The 21,645-nt window shown below is 35.5% G+C and overlaps 1 protein-coding gene and 1 long non-coding RNA gene across 2 annotated transcripts; one reads left to right on the top strand and one right to left on the bottom strand.

Moving 5' to 3' along the window:
* Window positions 1-566: 566 nt before the first annotated feature.
* Window positions 567-4,812, top strand: LOC125696456 (uncharacterized). The gene is given in 3 exon segments (XM_048952199.1): window positions 567-755; window positions 4,124-4,212; window positions 4,214-4,812. Coding segments are annotated over 3 exon segments (681 nt in total). The 3' UTR covers window positions 4,617-4,812.
* Window positions 4,813-13,835: 9,023 nt separating this feature from the next.
* On the bottom strand, window positions 13,836-21,346 carry LOC125698308 (uncharacterized). Its single transcript, XR_007379157.1, has 3 exons — window positions 21,248-21,346; window positions 16,293-16,435; window positions 13,836-14,567 (listed from the first exon to the last, which is right to left on the bottom strand). It is a non-coding gene; the product is annotated as an uncharacterized LOC125698308 (long non-coding RNA).
* Between the last annotated feature and the right edge of the window lie 299 nt (window positions 21,347-21,645).

Here is a 21,645-nt window from a genome sequence, read left to right on the forward strand (position 1 = left end):
ATATAGATGTCTTACTACTGCTATGAATCAGTCTTGAAAACTATGGAATGAATAATGTGCAAGATATATCCCAAATATTTTCTTAACTTTTTAAGTCAGATTTCAGCAAAAGAAAATAAAGGAAAATTTTGACTCACAAGTCCATTTCTCAGGAAAGAAAAAACGAAAAATACAATGTTCCTCTTACGTAGTGGTACACTGGATAATGCACTGAGTACTGACATTTTTGTAAATAAACTGTTAAATAACTGCTTCTAAAGAAAACCTCTAAAACTCTTCAAAAAGGATAAGCAAAGAAGGAGGGGCAGTGGTGAGGCACTCTATGCTAGAGAGTCTTTCAGTATTGTTGATCTCAGGGTGGGGAATGATAAGGTTGAGTGTCTGTGAGTAAGGACCAGAGGGAAAGCCTCCAGGGCTGACAACCTTGTGGGGGTCTGTTATAGACTACCTAACCATGATGAAGTGATGAATGAGGGATTTTACAGGCAGCTGGCAGAAGCTGTGAGGTTAACAGCCCTTGTTCTCATGAGTGAATTCATCTTCCCTGATCTATGCTGGAAATCAGTATGGCACAGAAAATGTTTAGAAAGTTTGTAAATTGTGTGAACGATAACTTCCTGGCGCAGTTGGAAAGAAAGTCCACCAGGAGAGGAGCCCTGCTACACCTGCTGCTCACAAAGAGAGAAGAACTGGTGAGAGATATGCAGGCTAGGAACTGTCTTGGGCAGAGAGACTACAAAACAGTAGAGTTCTTGGTAAAGTCAGGAGGGGCTTCAGCAAAACTGAATAGCAATACTGACCCCAGGGATCAGTACTGGGGCCTGTCCTATTCAATATCTTTACGGATGACTTGAACAAGGGAATTGAGTGCACCTTCAGTAAGTTTGTAGATGACACCAAGTTAGAAGGAAGTGTTGATCTGCCTGAGGGTAGGAAGGCCCTTCTGAGGGCTCTGAAAAGGCAGAATTGATGGGCTGAGGCCAGTTGGAAGAAATTCAACAGGACCAAATGGTGGGTCCTGCACTTTGGTATGAAAAACCCCAGGCAATGTTAGAGGCTTGAGGTAGAGTGGCTGGAAGACTGTGCACAGAAAAAGGACAGGTGTTGGTCAATGCTCAGCTGAACATGAGCAAACAGTGTGTCCAGGTGAAGGACAATGGCATCCTGAGTTGCATCAGCATAGCCAACAGTAGCAGCAAGATGAATGTCCCCCCCATACTTAGCTCTAGTGAGACATCTTCAGGACTGTGTTCTGTTTTGGGCCCATCACTTCAAGAAAAACTTTGAGGCTCTGCAGTGTGTTCAGAGAAGGGCAACAAAGTTGGTGAGGTGTCTGGAGCACAAATCTTATGAGGAGTGGATGAGGGAGCTGGGATTGTTTAGTCTGGAGAAGAGGAGGCTCAAGGGAGACCTTATTTCTTTCTGCAAATACCTGAAAGAAGGTTGTGGCAAGCTGGGTCAGCCTCTTCTCCCAGGTAATTAGAGATAAGACTACAGGGAATGGCCTCAAGTTGTGCCAGGGGAGGTTCAGGTTGTATATTAGTGAAAATCTCTGAAGGAGTGATCAGGCACTGGAACAGTCTGAATCATTGTCTCTGGGTATTCAACAAACATGTACACGTGGTACTAAAGAACAATATCGGTGATAGGTAGATGGTTGGACTAGAAGATCTTAGAGGTCTTTTCCAAGCTTAATGATTCTATGATTCTAAATAAGTTCTTTATTTTATTTATTTATTTATTTATTTAAAATAAAGTAGAAGACATTTTGCTACCAGTTCTTCTGTATGGGAGAAAGAATTGTGAGAGAAGATGAGAATAAACTAATACAGTGATTCTTGTCTGAACAGTATCTTCTGCAGGTTAAGCTGACAAATGCTACTGTCACTGCCAATAGTGATAACATTCAATACACTACACCACTAAATTAAAATGAATGCTACATTTTTCTGTTGGTGTAGTGAAGTAGTGAGACTGAGATGGGGAGTTATGACTGGCTCTATGCCTTTTACTAATGCAGTTCACTTTCTATCCTTCTGAGGTAACAAAAACTATTGCTTAAATAGAATATTTTTTCAGTTTCATTCTGTACAGTTACAAATTTCAGTGGCTTGAAATGTAGAAAATCATTGCTAAATTATCATGTTAAATAGTATTTCTCTAAGAACGGGGTCTAGGAGAAGAGATAGATAAACATCTTGGTTTCCCTGACTGTTTTTATTGCCTATATTCCAAGTGCATTAAAAATTCATTATCAATTTAAAATTGTTTAAAATTAAATTAGAAACAACATGAATAATTATATGGTGCATACTGTTGTAATTACTAAAGTTCTGATGGGGGTAAATTAATTGACTCTTTATTTCAACATTATTCAAAATTACATTTTTTAGTAAATTAGCACCACAAGGGGGTATTATGCCTGTAATAATTGGTGTTAATGAAATTGTCAGGAAAATGGCTGATTTGAGATAGTTAGGTGAAGGGTTGTGAACTTCTTGGTTAATCTCCTTCCTACTGCTCATTTTATAAAAGATTAGGAGGTAAGAAGAATGGAAAATATCCTCTTTGTTCTAATGTCCACTATTGGCATAATCTTGAGCCTGCAAAGAGAAGGTAGCATATAGGCTATTAGGCTTCTAGTCAGGGTACAAAAATTACATTTATTATCATAAATACTTTATTAGCGTCAATGTTGCTATTGTATGAACATAGACACAACATACAAAAAGCAGAAGGACAAGGAAAAAGACAGTAAAATATTGTAAGCTTTCTTCTTTCTTTGATGCATTTTCACAATTATTGTAACCTGACTGTATAGATCAACTTGCTCTTCTGCTGTCTATCAGAAGGTCTCATAGCTGTCGCCAGTTGGGCATAACTTTCTTCTCCAAAAGTGTGATCAGGCTGCCAAGGAGGTAGTGGAGTCACTGTCCCTGGAAGTGTTTAAAGGACATTTAGATGTTGTACTGAGGGACGTGGTTTGGTGAGAACTGTTGGTGATAGGTGAACAGTTAGACTGGATGATCTTGTAGGTCTTTTCCAACCTTGGTGATCCTATGATTCTATGATTTTATGAAAAAAAAAAAGGCATGCAGAGATCTACAGATTTTATATGACACACAGCCGACAAATACAAATCTTCATTATGCAATAATATATTGTGACAAATACTTTAAACAATCATCTTTAAATGCATAGGTTCTCCTCCTTTTCTTGTTTATTTGCTTATTCTTTTATTCTATTGAACTTTCATCTTGAGAAAATGTCTAAATTGCAGCTGATACTTACATCCATGTGGGGTCAGACTTCTACATCTGTGAGCTATCTCCACATTTAAGCTGTTGTGTATTTCACATAATTTTAAGTGGGTTAAGTTAAATGTAAAAAACAAAAAACAAAACAAAAAAAAAAAAATACACCAAAAAACAGGACAATAATAATGTTGTTATAGTAACATAATTAGTGAAACAGACTTGATACACTTCACCATGTCAAAAACTTCAAAACTCAATCTCAAATACATTCAACTGTACCTGGAAGCAGAATAAGGAGAACAAATGGAGACACAGATGTCTGTATACAGTTCAACCCTCATGTTTCGTCATTATAAAACTAAGAGAAGTTCTGTAAATTCGTTCTGATGGTGGCCTAAAAAGGATGGCTAGATGATGAGTAACTGAATCATTAATTAGGACATGATTCCTTCCCTGACAGTATCCTGGTTTATAATTTTATTACCAGCATTTTATTACCTGAGTTTGTAGCTTTATTCATGTGTGTCTTCTGTGTAATATTTTAATTATTATTATTTTTTATTTCAGTTTCTTTTCTCTGTTATTAGCAAATCAAGCCAATTTCATATTATGTGGCAAAAATCTTTTTACTTCACTTAGTTTTATGTAACATCTCCTAAATTTTCTAAAATAAATTGCAACAAGTAATTATCCCTTAATGATGAGTTGCCCGCAACTCATCATTTCTGTCATGGACCATTCCAATCACCTGGGTTTTAAACTGAAGAGTCCTAGTGTCTTTAATATGACTGTATAAGAAATCCCCTTCCCTCCCCTCCACTTTCTTATTGCTAAAGTACTTCATAAAACCTCATTTCATCATTCAGTGTTGCAAGCAGGAGCAGAGAGGTGATTGTTCCCCTATATTCAGCACTAGTGAGGCCACACCTCAAGTACTGTGTCCAGTTTTGGGCCCCTCACTGCATGAAAGATATTGAGGCCCTGGAACATGTTCAAAGGAGGGCAACAAAGCTGGTGAGGGGTCTGGAACACAGGCCATATGAGGAGAGGCTGAAGGAGCTGGGAATGTTCAGCCTGGAGAAGAGAAGGCTCAGGGGAGACCTCATTGCTCTCTATAACTTCCTGAAGGGAGGTTGTAGTGAGCTGGGGGTTGGCCTCTTCTCTCGTGTCATTAGTGATAGGACCAGGGGGAATGGCTTCAAGCTACGGCAGGGGAGATTCAGGCTGGACATTAGGAAGTATTACTTTTCAGAAAGGGTGGTCAGGCACTGGAATGGACTGCCCAGGGAGGTGGTGGAGTCACCAAGCCTGGGGGTGTTCAAGGAAAGGCTGGATGTTGTGTTGAGGGACATGGTTTAGTGGGAGCTATTGGGAATAGGTGAACGGTTGGACTGGATGATCTTTTAGGTCTTTTCCAACCTTGGTGATTCTATGATTCTATGATTCTATCGCAACTTCAGCCAACTCCTTTTCCCATTACATTGTGTGGTTTTTGATCACTAGCCTAAGAAATGCTTATAAGTGTTACTGTACATACCAACTATTTTAATAGATGAATTTGATCAGGCTAGAAGGAATGAACTATAATTTAGGCTCTTACTTTTTTAAAGCATACTACAGTCCTTTAAAATAACTTTTTTTTTTTTTATCATAAATCTAGTACAGCTTGGCTAATTATTTTTTTCAGAATCAATGACATCATAGAATAGCAATATCCCATAATGGCAACTTATTCCCAGTGTCACTGTTTTCCCTGCTGTATCGAAGTTTTATTACATAGAACTGTATAGAGAAAATCAGAACAGTGAACCTGAATCAGCTGAAGAAGTAGGCATTTACTTACTCTCTGGATTGTCCTTACATTCTCCAATCAAATGAGTACAGAAATTTCTGTGCCTTCATGAACTCACAGTAATGCCACAGAGGTGGAAACTAGTGCTTGGATAGATATAGACAGCGACTGTTGGCTTAAGCATCTCTTAATATCTAATGGAAATTAGCATGTCCTTCACCTGACAAAATGAAGATACTGTAGATATCAGGTATAGAGTTACCTCCGATTTCCTTGAAGGCCATACCAAATTAGAGAGAAATAACTATAGTCTCATGATTCTTTTCATTTTAAAGCAGGTCTGAAATAGATGAATTGTGTCATAGAAATGGTTATTTTTATCAAAGTGAAAGTCTAGATGGCTAGCTCATATGAGCCAAATCCCTCTTCTAGTCTACATTTGAATTATATTTATATTTGAATACATGGAATTAAATCTGGCAAAGGGGATAAAGGATAATAAAAAAGGTTTTTTCAAGTACATTAACAGTAAAAGGAAGACTAGGGAGAATGTGGCTCCCCTGCTAAGTGACGGGGGTGTTCTGGTAATGGGGGATGCTGAGAAGGCGGAGATACTGAATGCCTTCTTTGCTTCTGTCTTCAGTGAAAAAGCTCCCCCTCGGGAATCTGAGACCCTGGAGGTTAATGAGAGGATCTGGGGAATGGAAGACCCCCCTTCTGTCAGGGAAGAGGTGGTCCGGGAGCGCCTAGGCAACACCAGTGTTCACAAATCCCTGGGACCCGATGGGATTCATCCACGGGTGCTGAGGGAGCTGGCAGAGGTGATTGCTGAACCGCTTTCTGTCATCTTTGAGAAGTCTTGGAAGACGGGGGAGGTGCCTGAAGACTGGAAGATAGCCAACGTCACCCCGGTCTTCAAAAAAGGCAAGAAGGAAGACCCAGGCAATTATAGGCCAGTCAGCCTCACCTCTGTCCCTGGAAAGGTGATGGAACAGCTTGTACTGGATGTCATCTCCAGACAACTGGAAGAAGAGGATGTTATCAGGAGTAGTCAGCACGGGTTCACAAGGGGGAGGTCGTGCTTGACCAACCTGGTAGCCTTCTATGATGTTGTCTCTGGCTGGGTGGATAGGGGGAGAGCAGTGGATGTAGTCTACCTTGATTTCAGCAAGGCATTTGATACTGTCCCCCACGACATCCTTATAACAAAGCTGAGGAAGTGTGGGATAGATGAGTGGACAGTGAGGTGAGTTGAGAACTGGCTGACTGGCAGAGCACAGAGGGTCGTTGTTGGTGGTGCAGAGTCCAGTTGGAGGCCTGTAACCAGCGGTGTTCCTCAGGGGTCTGTGCTGGGTCCGGTCTTGTTCAACATCTTCATCAATGACCTTGATGAGGGGATAATGGCCACCCTCAGCAAGTTTGCTGATGATACGAAGTTGGGAGGATTGGCTGACACGCCTGAAGGCTGTATTGCCAGTCAGCAAGACCTGGATAGGCTGGAGAGCTGGGCAGAGAAAAACCGGATGAGGTTTAACAAAAGCAAGTGTAGAGTCTTGCATCTGGGGAGGAATAATTCCATGCACCAGTACAGGCTGGGGGATGAGCTGCTGGAGGGGACTCTGTGGAAAGGGACCTGGGTGTCCTGGTGGATGACAGGTTGGCCATGAGCCAGCAGTGTGCCCTTGTGGCCAAAAAGGCCAATGGCTTACTGGGATGCATTAAAAAGAGTGTGGCCAGCAGGTCAAAGGAGGTGATCCTCCCCCTCTACTCTGCCCTGGTAAGACCTCATCTGGAGTACTGCGTCCAGTTCTGGGCTCCCCAGTACAAAAAAGACAGGGATCTCTTGGAAAGAGTCCAGCGGAGGGCCACGAAGATGGTGAAGGGCCTGGAGCATCTCCCCTATGAAGAAAGGCTGAGTGAACTGGGTCTGTTCAGCCTTGAGAAAAGGAGACTGAGAGGGGACCTGATCCAGGTCTATAAGTATCTAAGGTGTGGGGGACAGAATGGCGAGGCCAGACTCTTTTCAGTGGTGAGTGGAGACAGGACAAGGGGAAATGGCTGGAAACTGCAGCATAGGAAGTTCCGCACAAACATGCGCAAGAACTTCTTTACAGTGAGGGTGACGGAGCACTGGAACAGGCTGCCCAGGGAGGTGGTGGAGTCTCCTTCTCTGGAGATGTTCAAGACCTGCCTGGATGCCTACCTGTGCTACCTGGTGTAGGGAACCTGCTTTGGCAGGGGGGTTGGACTTGATGATCTCTGGAGGTCCCTTCCAACCCCTACAATTCTGTGATTCTGTGATTCTGTGATTTCATTGTTTTGGGGGAAAGGTGAAGTGCCTTCTTTCATAATTCTACATGAGCTGACTGTTTCAGGTCTTCTCATAATAGGAACATGGCCATAGGCAATATGAGCAAGCTAGTGGAAGCTGATGCATATTTCAGGAAGTTTGTATAAGTACATACCATTTATTCCTCACTCTTTATTTTTATGTTTTTTTTTTGTTGTTGTTGTTGTTGTTGTTGTTATTTAGATCTGATTCTGACATCACTCAAATGCTTTATCAGACAGCAATGGTTTTTTGTTGTTGTTTTTTTCTTGTTTGCTTAGATTGTTTTGTTTTGCTTTTGTACTTCTGATTCTTCTCATGGCTTTTTTTTTTTTTTTTGTATTTTTTTTTCTTTATAGTAGATATAATTGTTTTAGTCTAATGGTTTACCACAAAGGTTTGAATAAACTTGGAATGGTAATGGAAAGGGTTAAAGACAAGCACATATCTGTCTTCAAATAGAAGAAGATTGCTGGAGAGACATAGAATCTGTGCTTAATGGTCATGATAATATGTGTTATATATATTAAGTTGCAACATTGAGAATGCAACTTAGAAAAGCTTCTACAAGTCAATGACTGTGATACGTGAGTATGCATTACCTGAGACTTCATTAGTAAGGACATTTCTAAGTCAAATATAATCAATCCTGTCTTTGGAAAGAGAGAGGAGGAATAAATGATCTCTTAAATTTTTTTTTATCAGTTCCTTATGTTCATTTTCTGTAGCTATGATGAAATTTTTGTGAATACCTGCTAAAATATGTTTCCATACATATATGTATAGAGTAAATGTTACATAAAGATTTTATTTAAATATATATATGCATGTTTGTATGCACATATATAGAAGGGGCTACTCTGAAACTAATGTCTCCTATTTTATTATGTTGACCCACTACATCAAAGGTAGATGTTGGTGATACGGGCAGTAGGAGTTGAACCTTCCTACCAATATACCTTTACATTTTGTTGTCATGTGACAGAAGGCAGTAGAAGGGCAGTGTGACAAACTGGTGTCTGGCATGGAAGTGCACGTGAAGCAAGTGGGGATAACTGTAATGGTCTAATTTTCCATAAGGAAAACACTGCACTGGCTGATATTCATTTATGCTTGCTGAACATTTCAGCAAAGACGAAACAGTGAGAGGTGATCACAGTGAGGCTGTGGGTAGTTCATTTCAGCAGTGGTGACACTGACAGGAAAGACAAGCCAGATTCTGGAAGGCCATTTAGAGATACCACACTATGAAATGAAGAGTGTCTTGTTCATCTGTGCAAACTGGCTTACTGTGGTGACTACATTGAGAAATGGTGTTTTGTAGCTGAGAATGCTCTATCAAATAGTGTTACTGTGCTCTTTGTATCTGTTGTCTTTTCCAAGGAAATAAATAAGAGGCATTACTTTCAGAGCAACCAGTGTAAAATATATGTAATATTTAATAGATACCAAATCATGTGTCTTTCTGATACTTACTTTCAGAAAAGTCAAGAAACTACACTGACTTAGAGACTCCATGCAGTATGACCAAAACCTTCCTTCTTTGTCTGTATTTTAAATATATAAATGGTTTCTGGTTATGATCTGGAAAATTTTCACCATAGAGTTCCAGTGCTAGTTAGTGTTCCAGTATTTTGTATTTCCTGAAAGTGGAGACGTTTCCATGAAGAATTTCATGATCCATTTTTTAACAGATATTTTTTTCTTCTCAGAATGAACCCCAAATCTCCAATATATGTAACCACAGAAAAACTGGAGAAAAAACAAGCAAACAAGTTATCTTGTGTATTACGTTTACACAAAGCTCAATTAACTCACTATATGTTGTGTTTTTCAGGTATTCATACTGGCATTTCTTAATACAGTCACTGTATTTGACTCCCAAACTTCTCAGGTTGTTTTCTCTACTGCTGTACTTTCTTCTTTTGGATAAGTGACCTCAGAATTTGTAAAATTTAACCTAAAATTTAACTTTTCTGTATACTTCTGCAGACTCTGACAAGTGCAAAGTTATTGTTCTTCAGGTTAGCTCAGTGCTAAGCAGAACAGTACTATTGTTCCTTCCATGTCATACTTCATTATGTGCTCAGTAATAGTATGGTGTTCACTCAACATCATGCTATTGTTGTTTCTCAGGAAGCCTAGAACACTTTCTGAAGAACATCCTCTGATATTTGAGAAGCAGATTATCATTTCCTATGTTCAAACAGAATTCCATACCATTTACTGGGCTATTTTCCAGTTTGTAAATGTAATTTTTAATTTCAATCTCACACTCCAAGGGATTTGCTTCTTCCTATTTTGTGTCATTCCAAATCAAACTCATATTCTCCATAAAATTATTCCTTACATTCTCCAGCTTACTAAGGAAACACTATATAGCCCTAGAGCCAGGGAGATCCTTGTGGAACCAGACATTTTCCTGGATATCTATTGATCGTTCTTTTCTGTTTACAGTAATCTCAGTATGTTATATTATGTTTCTCCAACAACAAAATATGTGTTATTATAGAAGAAGAAACTTCCATTGACAAAGAGACAAATTCACACTCCCAGTACAAAACGCAACAAAAAGTGTTAAAGAACTGTACTTGCTGAACTGTGCTTTGCTGTGTTTCACTAGAATCTAAGTCATGAAGATCATGAAAGGTACATTTATTGACAAATGTAGTGTTATAAATGAAGGTAGATGTCAATCAGTGGGGGTATTTTTAGTATGAAGCAATATCCAAATATCTCACAAAACATTTGATTGTCCTGGTAAACGTAAATCAGAAAATGCATGCTCAGAGATTTCAGGAAAAAACAAATAATAATTCTCTCTCGTCAAAGCTATTATTAAAAACAATGTCTTTACTAATTACAGCAGCTGAAATTAAAGTACTATTTAATGGCTTCCAGAATCTTTAATTTTATTGGCCCATGTAGACATTTTTAATTCTTTAGATATTGAAGATGACAACAGATCAGAAAATTTGATTTCAGCTAATGCTTTTGGAAGGTCCAAAAAGGAGTTAATGATTAGTACGTTAATCAACTATAGTGGAAGAAAACTGTGAGGTTTATTGTTAGGTATAGTTTTCATTAGGTAAATAATTTTATTTTCCATTTTTTGTTTGTTTGTTTCACTGATCTTTTTTTTTTCCCCCATCAGGAAAGAATGTGAGAGTACTTTGATCCCAGAAAATATTGTTCATTATGCCCTAAGAATGCTGTAGGAAGACAAGGAAATTCATTAAAAGTGAGATATGGCTGTCATATGAAATAAAGTGTCAAAGAAAAGTGTTTTTTCAGAAGTTTCTACAATTTGCTAGTTTTTCATTTGTTATGAAATTACAAGAAACGAGAATTGAAAATGATGACAATTATAACAATCTGAACAGTTGAAAAATGGAATTTTGCCCATCTTGATACTCGCACCAAAAGTGATTTCAGTGAGGATTTGGGAATAGGATGCAGTTTTGTACACAATGACATTTATGACCATATCATAGAACTAAACAGCAGAGGATTAGTAAACTTGATAAATAATGAACGTGAATGCTATTCTATTCAGTAATTAGGCAAGGGAGGATGAGTGTGAATAGAAAGAATTATGCTATAGCTGCGCTTCCTGCTTACTAGGCTGTCCTTCCAATGATCTCTGTCTAGATAAGTTGTGGAATTTACTCCACCAAATATATTGGTACTGCAGATAACATTTTTCAACACTGAAGACGTTAGGAAATATGGAATAATGATGGAAGAATACCGCACTAACATGGCAACAGCTATGTTCTCTGTATTTGTTCCCTTTGTATTTGTTGCTTGAAATATGTATTACAGTACTGAATTATTTCTGAAACCCTTCATTAAATATTACCTAAAACTTCAATGTTCTGAATAAACTAAGTAGAATGAAATGGCTTTGTATGGATTATATACAGTTTTTAACATATTTATTTTTCCCATGATTGAAATGTTGTAATCTCTCAAAGTTAGTAGAAAGCCTCTAAAACATTGGAACATATTCTAAATAAGGTGTGATGAACTTTTTCTTCTCTCATCATCATGCAGCTCTGAATGAATTGGTTCAGGAAAATTAGCTGAAGTATGAATGAAAAGAGGTTAACTTTTCCCGTGGGAACTGATAAACTTATTTTTCAGACGCATAGACCTCAGTGACATAAAAACTAATAGATGTTTTGTTACTACCAAGTGTCTTGATAGCTTTGGTAAAGCAGAATAAAACCAGAGTGTGTTATCCCTTAGATTTCAACCAGCTATCAGATTAAGAGCCCCCTAGGTCATCACATTTACTCTTTGGTTCTTTATCTAAACACATTTTGAAATGATGTATTCTTGCTAGTTTGTTAAGTTGTATGAGAAATTTTAGCTATCCATTCAAAATGTGTTTTAACAAAGCATTAACAAAAGAATTTTCCTGATTTGAAATTCTTTATGCTCCTGGGCCTTTGACATTTATGGAAAATGATCAATAACTCCCTCTTCATCTTCCATCTTCTTCTTTCATCTTCTTCTTCTTTCTGATTCCTCATTCATCCTAGTGTGTCTTACAGAAATTACTTTTTATAGATATCAAGCTCTTCTCCCAGGTAAATAGTGAGAGGTCAGGAGGTAATGGCCTCATGTTGCTCCAGGGGAGTTCAGATTGAATGTTAAGAAAAATTTCTTCTCAGAAAGTAGTAATGTATTTGAACAAGCTGTCCAGGGAAGTGGTGTAGTCACCTAGTCACCATCCATGGAGGTAAGAAAAGAGCAGATGTCCTACACAGGATCGTAGTTTAGTGAACAATATCAATGGTAGGTAGGCAGTTACTGGAACTAGTAAACCTACTTTATCACCTTGTTAGTTATATATCTGAGACTTGCTTCTCTCTGTACATCTGGCTTTGCAAAAATTATAGGGACACATCAGTGCTCTCTGTATCTTTCAGTACCCTATAATACAACCATTCAATCCCTTGGGAGTTTTACCTATCTTCATACATGCCAGTAAGGATAGGCATTTCTGACTAGCTCTCTGGGCTCCACATATCCAATTTTCTTGATCAGTCTTTAACATTCCTATTATCCAAATTTTTGAGTTGTTATTTTTACTGTTTTGTAAAGTGATCATAGTGTTTTGTAAAGGTTTAAAAATTCCATAACAACCAGGCTTGACTCACTTTGAATGAAATCTTCTTTTGCTGTCATCATATTCTGGTACAGATTTATTAAATCTTTTATTTTATTTTATTTTTTTAATTAATTCAGATTTTGAAAATCCAATGTGTTTCTTTTGCAAGTTTTTGACCTGGAAAATGTAATTTTTGAATAATAATTTTGTCCTCAAATTTCCAGATGGCTAACTTTGTGATTAATGGAGGGAAAAGAAGAAGAAAAATTAATTTATATCTTGTCTAAATTGTCAGTGATTTTGCAGGATCTTAATTAATTGCATTGGTAACATAGGATATTTATGATATTTGTCAAAAGTTTCTGGAATACAGCATAAGGTTTTTAGTATCATAATAAATGAATAATGTACAGCTGCTATATCAGTACAATAGAAGCATTTCCTTGCCCCACAGATCTAATCAATAACCTAATTTTAGTCAAGTGAATGTGACAAACAATGAGTATGAATAGAAGCTGTTTACTTAAAAATACAGTATTGCTGAATACAAACAATCTAAATCTCATGAAAAACATGAAAGATGATCAATCTATATACGTGATGGTTGAAAAAAGGTAATATTTTAGATACATGTGAGACATAGTACTATGATAGAACATTGAATATAATTGCTATTCAGAAAATACCAGTTTTCCTACAGAAAGACAAACAGAAAAAAAAGGAAAGAAAAAAAAAAAAAGAAAAAAAAGAAAAACAATTAAAACTTCAGTTTGATTACTAGCATTATCTCCACTTTCATCTTTCCAGCATTGCAAAATCATTTCCTGAGCTTTCCCAGGTACTCCACATCTCCAAATCAGTATCATCACAAGGACAGGACCTTCCCAGTATTCTGAAGATGCAGGTTTTCAGACTGTAAAATCATAGAATATTGCAAGTTGGAAAGGACCCATGGAGATCACTGAGTCCAATTCCTGGCTTCACATGGCACTATCTGAAAATTAAACTCTACATCTGAGAGTGGTGTTCAAATGCTTTTTGAACTTTAGCAGGCTTGGTGCCATGACTGCTAAAGAGCCTGACAGCCCAACTGATCTATAAGTGAAGAACTTTTTTTTTTCTAATATTCCTACCTGACTCTCCCCTGATTCAGTCCCCTGCCATTCCCTTGGGTCTTGTGGCTGTCACCAGAGAACAGACCTCAGTGCTGCCCCTCAGCTCCCCTCTATGAAGCTGTAGGCTACCATGAGGTCTCCCTTCCGCTGTGACCGGGGAAAGGGGAAGGCAATGATTTTTATCAATCATTTTTGTCAAACATTAATGTAATATTCAGGTCACTTTTTTTTTTTTTTTTTTTTTTTTTTTAATCTGTGAAACATTACCCAGCATTGTAAGAGACAAGTTCGTACATGTTTTGCATCCCTCTTTAGAAGAATAAGGGAAGGCATTCTTTTGTATCCCTCTGAAGCTAGAAATGATACTACTGAATACACACTGGTAATAGCATGCTCCGCTGCAAAGAAGAAGGTGCTTTAGCAAAGAATATCAGATGTCTATTAGATATTCTCTTGCAACTGTTCTACTAGCCGCATGAAATAGTATCAAATGAAGAAACACAAGAAATAATGAGTAGAAGCAATAAAATGCAGCCACAAAGAAAATCAGGGTCTTTTGAGAATACAATGAGAATATTGATGAGAAAATACTACTGTTCACTTGTGCTACCTGTAGGTGCATCCAAGAACAGAGTAAATTCTCTGCCTTCCAAGGAACGATACTCTGTGATATTTTTACATTTCACACAAAGAATCATGATACAAACTGTTATGCTTGTATTTGAAATTTAAAGAAGATGCAAGCAGAATGTGATCTCAAGGTTACTTTGTTTATGGTGTAGACTGCCTCATCTCCTTGCTCATTTCAGGTGTCAGCATGACCCTGTGTTCTGCTTGAAAGATTACTGAAGAAAGCAAAAGACATTTCATCCTTAGTGTATCTATGCTGATCACCATGGTTTGGAGTCCGTGGTATAGTCAAGTCTTCAGGCATGTTTTCCTTACTACAGTTTCACTAACAAAAGAGATAAAATAAAAACATGTAACAAATGTTGTTAGAAGGCTGAGTTTTGCTTTATTTCAATAATTTCATTTGTTTTTATGCAGGCTTATATATTAAAACTTTGCATAACATAGGTAACTCAGTAATAGCTCACATTATTGCACTTTGTTACATATACTAATATGTGTATTTATGTGAAATGAGCAAGTAGATTTTGTATAACAATCACATAAAAGTGTACGTAAAGGATTGTTATTACTACTTGTAGAAAAATAGGAAATGGCCTAGTGGTAATAAAGTTCATCTCTTTCATTATAATTTCAACGGTCATGTATTGGACTTAACTATATTGAGTTTTCATACTTTCCTAAATTTCTTTTCAATTTCTCTTTCATTAGGAAAATGCTTTTAACCTTAAATCTCATCTTATCATCAGGATGACTAACTGAAATTTCAACTATCTGTATTTTACAAAGTATCCAAAAAGTATGCCTGTTTTATATAGGTATGTCATCCAAAATGTGAATTTGAAGAATTCTGTTATAATTCATATTTCTAGCTGTTTTTCATGTTTGCAAGTTTAATAGATACATTTTTATTTTCCTTTCTTAGAATCAAATTTAATTCAAATTGAAGCTGAACCCATGCAATCTATACATCAGAATTTTTTTTTTTTATTTAATAATATTGATATTAATGATAGTAGCTTAAAAAAGGAAAAAGAAATAGAAAAAAAAATGTTTACTAAAAGGAGTTGATTTGCCACTTTAAACATGGGGAAGAAATACATTGAAAAGCATCAGAAATATAGCTACAATAACATGAATATAATAACTATAACGTACATAGTTACAGAGTCATGGATAATTGAGGTCTGAAGGGACCTCTGGATGTCTTCTGATCCTATCCTCCTCCTCAAGAAGGGACACTGAGAACAGGTTGCTAAGGACTGTATGCAGGCGGCTTACAAAAAGATCTACAGGGAGGGTCAGAATACTTTCAGAAGGAGCAAGAAAAAGCACAGAAGGTAATGTTTGCTTGCCAGAGTTAATCTGGTGATCCTGACAGCAAGAATGTTAATTGATTTTTGTTTTATATATATATATATATAATATATATAAATATATATATATATATAAAATAGATTTCTTCATGATCTTATGCTGTATTATCTATTCAAAAAGTAGAGTACATGAAGTATTTGATAAATTCTTGTGTAACATTAAAACCTAGGATACATATTAGTACTATAATTTAATAATAATGAAATGCTCCTCTCAGTTATCATAAACACATGTAGAATACAGAATAATAATAAACATGTCTATTATAATGTCATAAAGCAATGGATATTGCTTTGTTTTACATTAATTCAGAAAAAAAAAAAAAAAAAAAGAAGTATCATCTATTGCTCTTATAATTACAGACTGTAATAGGTAGCAATTGAGTAGAAAGTTGTGCTAGGCACATGCACTGAAAAGCTGGAATTATATTGCAGACCAGTTGTCATAAAATACTAATCATTTTGTCTTCTTCAAATGTTGTACTTAAAACGGGATTGTTCAGTGTAAAGATCAGAAATGAAGTAGGGTGTAAAATTAGTTGATTGTGTAAGACTCAGTGAAATTACACTACCAAAGTATTTAGATCAAACAGTTGTTGAAAAATATTAATGCTATCATACAGATTTAGAAACTTGAAAATGTATTGTCAATAGAGGCACATCAATAAGCTCACCTGATATTAAAACTTTGTTGCTTAGTCTTCAATGGGTTTGCCTTAAAGATCTATTTTCTGTGTGATTTAAATTCTAGGTTTTGACCTGGGTAGACTTAATTAGATAAACCAAGAATAAGATGGAGTTTCCAACTTCTGTGTTTCTAAAATGGAGAAGCACAATGTAGATGCAGGAAAAAAAAAAAAAAATCACAAAAGCTCTGTTAGGAAAAATATATTCTGTCAATACAGAATAATAGAAAGACTTGACTATGACATGAACAGCTACTGTATTACCAGTTGTTTCAGAAATTAGATACATTAGAATTGTAATTAACTTTAGTTTCCTAGCTCAGATTTAACAATCTAACCATGCTTTACTTAATATGGTATGTTTTCCACAGGGATTCACCTAGATCTGTAGAACAAATAATATGTTTTCTGTTCAGAATTTTAACTGGTTCCAGCAAATGTGTTTAAATTAGCTTGAAGTTATTGAGTTTCAAGTTAAAATTAGCTACGGTAGCACCAAGGCTGTTTTATTATCTTGATAGAAATATCCATGTCATCTATGATCAGAGAATGACTCGACAAGTCAGAAACACTATAAAATATGTACACGTGCAAATAATTTTTAAGTAGCTAATAGCATATGAACTATAAAAGTTTTGTCTTCACATGGAATACTGTCAGATCCTCTTGTCACTTTATTTCTAAGAAGTGAACAGATTGTATGAAGACAAGCCAGTGTGGATCCAAGAAGTATTAGAAATCAATTTATTAATAAGATTAATGGCATAGGAAGTTAAACGATGCCTGTCATCTTTCTTCTATCTACATATCTTCTTTCTTCTGTTACAAGTGAAACAGTGAAGATAGCAGTGAAATTTAAAATAATTATAAATCAACAGAAATGAATATGTAGATTGATGGACAGAATGTATTACTAAATATCAGCTTTTAAATATTAGTTAAAAATCCTTCCATTAAGTAACAAAGTTCATAGCTAAATACAATGATGATAGTTGTAAATTAACAGGAATTCATCTTTGACAAAGTTTAAGATGAAACTTCTGACAGGGAAGGCATCTGAGTTCTTTTTGTGGTCTTTTGAAATATTATCAGGATAGGAGCCTTAAAAAAATTTTGGCAGTTCTGATCAAGCCTTGTAAGTACTATGACTTTGCATTCCTATCACAGATGTTTTCAATAACCCACAGCTCTCTTACCACAAGAGGGCACTGTAGGAATGCCTGCTAAGTAGTTGCCAAATACTCATCTGAAGCATATTGGTTATATTTCCTTTTTCATTTTCTCCTTCCATAAAATTAGAGTAAACAGTAAAAATGCTAACATAACTACTAAGATCTCACAATTTATTAATGAAAGCCAGTATTTTTTTTAGTGAAGATTACTAAGAATTTTTTCCCATACAGTCAAAGAACTGTTATCAAATTATAAACATCATCCTTTCCAGAGCCAGTCTTCTGTTACAAAACATTTCTTCCTCCACCCTTATATTAACCATACCATCTTCTTCTACTTTTTCTAATGACCAAATGTTATTTTTACATGTCTTAAACAACATTTCTGAATAGTTTATTTATTAGTATCTTAGAGACATTGAGTGGGAGTTGGAGTTCAGGTCTTGACAGTAACATTTCCTGGCATAAATGGAAGAAAAAAATGTTGATATTTTATTTGCAGTTCTAGAAAAAAAGAATCATTTCTACTTCTAGTTACAATTTTTATATGTCTCTGACCTAGAAAAGGAATAGAAGTTACTGTTTCCTTTTAAAATGAAACAGAATAACTACTGCACAGACAACACAAGTTATGACAACTGGAAAACTTGTTGGAAAGTAAGCCCACATACATATTTTTGATTTCTAACAAGAGTTTTTTTCAACATCTTTTTTTTTTTTTTTTTTTTTTTTTTTTTTTAAATCAGTTTGCTACCTGCAAAGCTGAATGATAGAAGTCTCCTAACCTTCAGCATAACTCCTAACAATATTATCCTTATTTTCACATCATGGGGATTGTTGTTTATGAAGACCTCTTTTTTTCTTGACAAAAGGCTGTGTTTGTGAAGTTATGCTCTGTAATGGATAAAACAGTTCTGTAATTACACTAACACACTTTATTTTTTTTTTTTTTTAAAGGACTCCTCTCTCTGAAATAGTAGAAGGTAGAATCTGCTTTACAAGATGACTAAAGTTACGCTTTGTTTCTGAAGTCTGATTTATTGTTTGATTTTCAGTGAAAGCATACATGTTTCAACTTATAGTCTCATTGAAAATAACTTTTACATTGTATCTTGAAAATAAGATATACAAAATTATATTTCAGTGCTCAGATACACACACACAAAATGTAAAAGCAAATGGTGAATTGTTTTTCTTTCCAAAGTCTAGCTGAAAACTCATGACAAACAACGTTCTCTGGGAAAAAAAAAGTAATACCTTGTGGAAAAATTAGGGTATAATTCTTATTTTTTCAGAAAGCCTTAATTTCTGTTGTGTTGTTGTTCATTCATTTGGTCTTTACTTAAGTTCTTTGCTCCAAAATATTATTATATTATTACTGTTAAAAATACCATACATTCCTAATAAAAAAAAATCTGGTCTTTATTTATTTTATTTTTTTTTTTTCCTGAAATATGAGTGTGTGTTTTTATTCGAACAAGTAGAATTTTACAGAGGAAATCCATTATTTTTATTAGAAATATTTAACAAGTTTTCTTTACTAAAAATAACCCTAATAAAATAATTGAAATATTCTTGGTGTCTTTATTACTATTATCACTATTCTGTTTTATCTTTGCATTTATGTCAACTTGTCTTTTACATGTTTCAGCTGACTATCTACATGAAAAAGAAGTGCTTCTGGGTGAGCTGGTGACTTCTGGTTACATGATATCACACAAGAAATATAGTTTATATCCCTGTGTTCTACAGAATTTGTGTTACTGGTTAAGTAAAAAAGATAGAGCTGTCCATTTGTAAGCACAAACTAGAATTTAATCTACCTTCAGATTAAAAGGACCTATGTTTGAGTATTCTCAGTTTTGTTTGTAACTTTGAGGCTTCTTCATAATGAAGGGAAATAAAGTGGTTAATATCAGACTTACAGACCAGATGTAAAGCTAGTCTTTGTGCTTCCTTTCTTTTTGATACCACAAAAACTGCAAGGAACAAAGTTTCAAGTTTAGCATGTCAGTGAATTTTCCTTTAAGTCTTCTTTGCTGTTTTTCAAACCAAGATAACTGAAGATGGGTTTTGAAATGCTGCACCATTCTGGTAAGCTTTTTAAGGATAGTACAATAAAGTTAGATTTAAGAAACTCTACTGAAAATGCACATCGTAAAATCTTTTGAAGGCAAGGAAACAGTAAGCCTGTACTTTCAAAATTGGATAAAAAATCAAACTTCCATGTAGTTTACATATTCATTGACTATGTTCAATCTCTTTGTTTTTCTGTCAGCTGCAGCAGATGTGCAATGTATATTGTCTGTCCCCTACTACTTTGCCAGATCAGTGGTAAAAAAAAACTGTACTAAAATTCATCATGTTTCAAATGTCCCTTTGTTTTCAAACTACAAAGAGATATATTACAAATCCTTTGATCAAATTGTGTCTTCAGCAAGTTTTGTTTGATTGCAAAAGGTCTTTCTTTGTCAAACTTTGCTACGTAGGGATTTTGGAATATGTTTTTCTCTGACACCACAGGCAATTCTGCAAGTGTGCATATGCAATAATTCAAAAGCTTGTACTTCTGGGTAAATCTTGATCAGCTATAATGGATAAAACTCTGGTTTTGCAGATGCACTGAGTCACTGATGCAATTGGATTTGACATAAGAACTGGATACTATCCTCTCAATTCTTTACAAATGTTCACCCACAAATCTTTGAAACCCTGGGAGTTTGAATTGATTTCCTCCTTTTAAATTCACTTAAGAGGAGTTACCACCTAAGCTTTAACTGAATGATAGACAGATGGTTGCTATAGTATCTTTCCACCTGTATGAATTCTGGTAGCTAATTACTGTTCCAGCCATCAAGGTCTTTCCATTTACAGTTTAGTTTTAGCAGTCTCCTAATAGCACTCTGACATGGAAATTGTCTCATCATTGGTAAACCTTTACTTTTAAAAACATGATACCCTTTCAGAAGTTAGAGCTCGAGAAAAGCAGCATAAAGTCTAACATTCTGTAAAATGCACTTAATAATCTTGTAAGCTGAAAGCCAGATGCTCTTTCCCATGGTCAGTGAAGGAAACTCTCTTTAGTTCCTGCAGCAAGTAAGACGTTGCAAATAAGCATTCAAGTCAGAAATTTTTCCTAAGTTGAAAAATAAATTCTTTAATGAAGAAATTTAGAGAAAACAGAATGACTAGAAGGCCACGGAGGCAATTTGTGTTCATTATGTTGTACGTCATAGCATGAAATATTTTTGTCTGTAAGATAAGACAAGAAGAAATGTGCATATTACACACAAATCAAGGTTAATAAACTATATCCTCTGAAAATGGTTGTACCTTTCCTTGTAAGTGTTTTACTTACTAAAAAAAAATGATGCTATTTGAAGGCATATGACACCTTCAAGAAATATAACAGTCTAGTAACTGCAACAAGTATTAAAACTAGGAGCTGACTTACGAAAGCATTGTTGCTATACAATATATATATAGTACAGAAAAAAAATATATATATACATCTCTCTCTCTCTCTCTCTCTCTTCTCTCTGTCTCTAATGAGCATTAAGCAACGTTGAACTCCCAACATACGGAAATTTTGTTCTGGCAACAAATACTAAAAAAATAGTGAAAACAAAGAAAAATGAGAATTATGGCTTATAGCTTGATAGTGAATGCATTGTAATACATAACAATATTATTAAAATCATTCATAAGTAGGTTTATGACCTCAAAAACATGATTGAAGTTTAAAATACCAAGGTATGTAGTATTACTTACTTGAAGATACTCTCAGGATCTCTTGGCAAGGTTCTCTGCAAGCTTAAAAACAGTGAAAACTGCTACACTAAGAAGTAGCATGAGTGAATTATATAAATCAACAAACTCACATTGAGTTTACTTTCTATTATAAGGAAGTTGGATTTGTTTCTTCCTCTACTGCAAAAGGTTAATGCCATACTATAGCATAACAGATATTTGAGGTTGAATGTGTGTGCAACTTAGTACTGAGATTATGATTCAAATTACAATTCAGAGATAATGCTTCTCTTTCTGAATTGCTACATGTTGTTTTATTTTTACAATAGCTTTTTACTTTCACAAATTTTAATCATTAGAGTTTGATTTTTCTGATAGATTTCATAGTAAATGTTGTTATTATTATCCAATGTTTATTT

The sequence above is a fragment of the Lagopus muta genome, chromosome 1, assembly GCF_023343835.1.
Source record: "Lagopus muta isolate bLagMut1 chromosome 1, bLagMut1 primary, whole genome shotgun sequence".
NCBI lineage: Eukaryota > Metazoa > Chordata > Aves > Galliformes > Phasianidae > Lagopus > Lagopus muta.